We start from the raw sequence: 1,732 nt of genomic DNA, 5'->3' as shown, positions 1-1,732 counted from the left end.
TTTCCTGCCATTTTATTCAAAAATTGTGCATGCGTAGGTCTTAGGTAGAGTCTGTTCCGGACAAGGTTTTATCCCGGCAGCTCCACCATTATTTTTTTATCGTTACATTTGTGTATATGTTGTGTCTTGTACCTGTTATCTCCTTACTCTTCTAATGATATGTCTAACCGATATCACGACATGGGAAGTTTTACCCCATTTTTTATCATCTTTAGATCCCCGATTTCTTAGGCTCTTTTCACAATATAGAATTCTCCATTTTATCCGTTATAATGACCCGTTAACAAAACCATTAAAAACGGCCGTTTCAAAATCCCATTATAGTCTATGGGATTTTACATTAAACGTTTGAACCCGTCATAGCCCTTTATTAATAACGGACGTTATTTTGTGACGGGAGAGGTAACGGGAGAAATAGTGCATGCACATAGGACGAATATTCATCCATATATTCGCGAAATATCGTGAATTCGAATAGGCCATGTGTGAGCAGAACAGGACAATGGTGATGGAGCTGGTTCTTTTAGGGTTCCGGAACATTCACCCTCTAAAGAATTTCATCTTTGTGTTGTTTCTCATATTATACCTCACCGCTCTGATTGGAAATTCCCTGATCATCGGCGTCATAGCCACCAGCCCAAGGCTCAACTCTCCGATGTACTTCTTTCTTGGTAACTTATCCTTCTGCGAAATCCTTTTTACCACCATTATCATGCCCAACATGTTGCACGTTTTGAAGGGGAGTGGCGGTCTCATGTCCTTCTATGGGTGCATTGCCCAGTTCTATTTAGGGGCATCTACTGGATGTACCGAGTGTCTTCTTCTTACGGTCATGGCGTATGACAGGTATCTGGCCATATGCAACCCCTTGAGATATTCCACCATTATGAACGGGAAGATGCAGAACCACCTGGCCTTGTGGTCTTGGCTCTCCGGCTTCATAGTGATGATCATCACCACAGTTTCCATTTGTAACTTGCAGTTTTGTGGCTTTAACACCATTGACCATCTTTTTTGCGATCTTGCTCCGCTTATCCAATTGTCTTCCTCGGACACCTTCCTGGTGCAGACGGAGACCATCCTCATAACAATTGCCTTCAGTCTTTTCCCTTTCGTGTTGATTATTGTGAGTTATGTCTCCATCTTCATCACCATATTGAAGATTTCCACCAAAACAGGGAGACAGAAGACCTTCTCCACTTGCAGCTCACATTTGGCTTCGGTTTGCACCTATTTTGGGACAATCTTCATCATATATCTGGTTCCTTCTCAGCAGTATTCTGTGACTCTGAACAAGGTCCTCTCTCTGTTATACACCATCGGGACCCCATTGTTAAACCCCATCATTTACACCTTGAGGAATCGGGAGATGAAATCTTGTCTCAAGTCCTACTTAAGGTCAAAGGCATCAATGTCTAATATGAAATGAGATACTTACTGTACAGTAGGTGATCTGCCGATTCGTTGACTTGTTTTAGGATTCCAACAGCCAAAAATCATTTGTCTCTGACCAATTATATCACTATTTTTTTTTATCTGGCCCCTGGACTGGTGCAAGGATTTTTGCCACCCTAGGTGAAAGCTAATTTTGCCGCCCCTTGACCCCACCCATTGGCTCCACCCTTTGACACACCCCACCTTACTACTGGAGCGACACACTGTAACAAACCTCCCCCTCATGTAATCTCCTTACTACTGGGATGACACACTGTAACAAACCTCCTCCTCATGT

The 1,732-nt window shown here is 42.9% G+C and overlaps 1 protein-coding gene across 1 annotated transcript; it reads left to right on the top strand.

Annotated features, from left to right (window-relative positions):
• Nucleotides 1-481: 481 nt before the first annotated feature.
• LOC130366660 (olfactory receptor 10A7-like) lies at nucleotides 482-1,429 on the top strand. The gene has a single exon (XM_056568980.1). The coding sequence runs from the start codon at nucleotides 482-484 to the stop codon at nucleotides 1,427-1,429; it is 948 nt and encodes a 315-aa protein (XP_056424955.1).
• The last annotated feature ends 303 nt before the right edge of the window (nucleotides 1,430-1,732 follow it).

The sequence above is a fragment of the Hyla sarda genome, chromosome 4 (assembly GCF_029499605.1).
Source record: "Hyla sarda isolate aHylSar1 chromosome 4, aHylSar1.hap1, whole genome shotgun sequence".
NCBI lineage: Eukaryota > Metazoa > Chordata > Amphibia > Anura > Hylidae > Hyla > Hyla sarda.
Note: the sequence above shows the minus strand (reverse complement) of the source record. Positions and strands in the feature narration are given on the sequence as shown.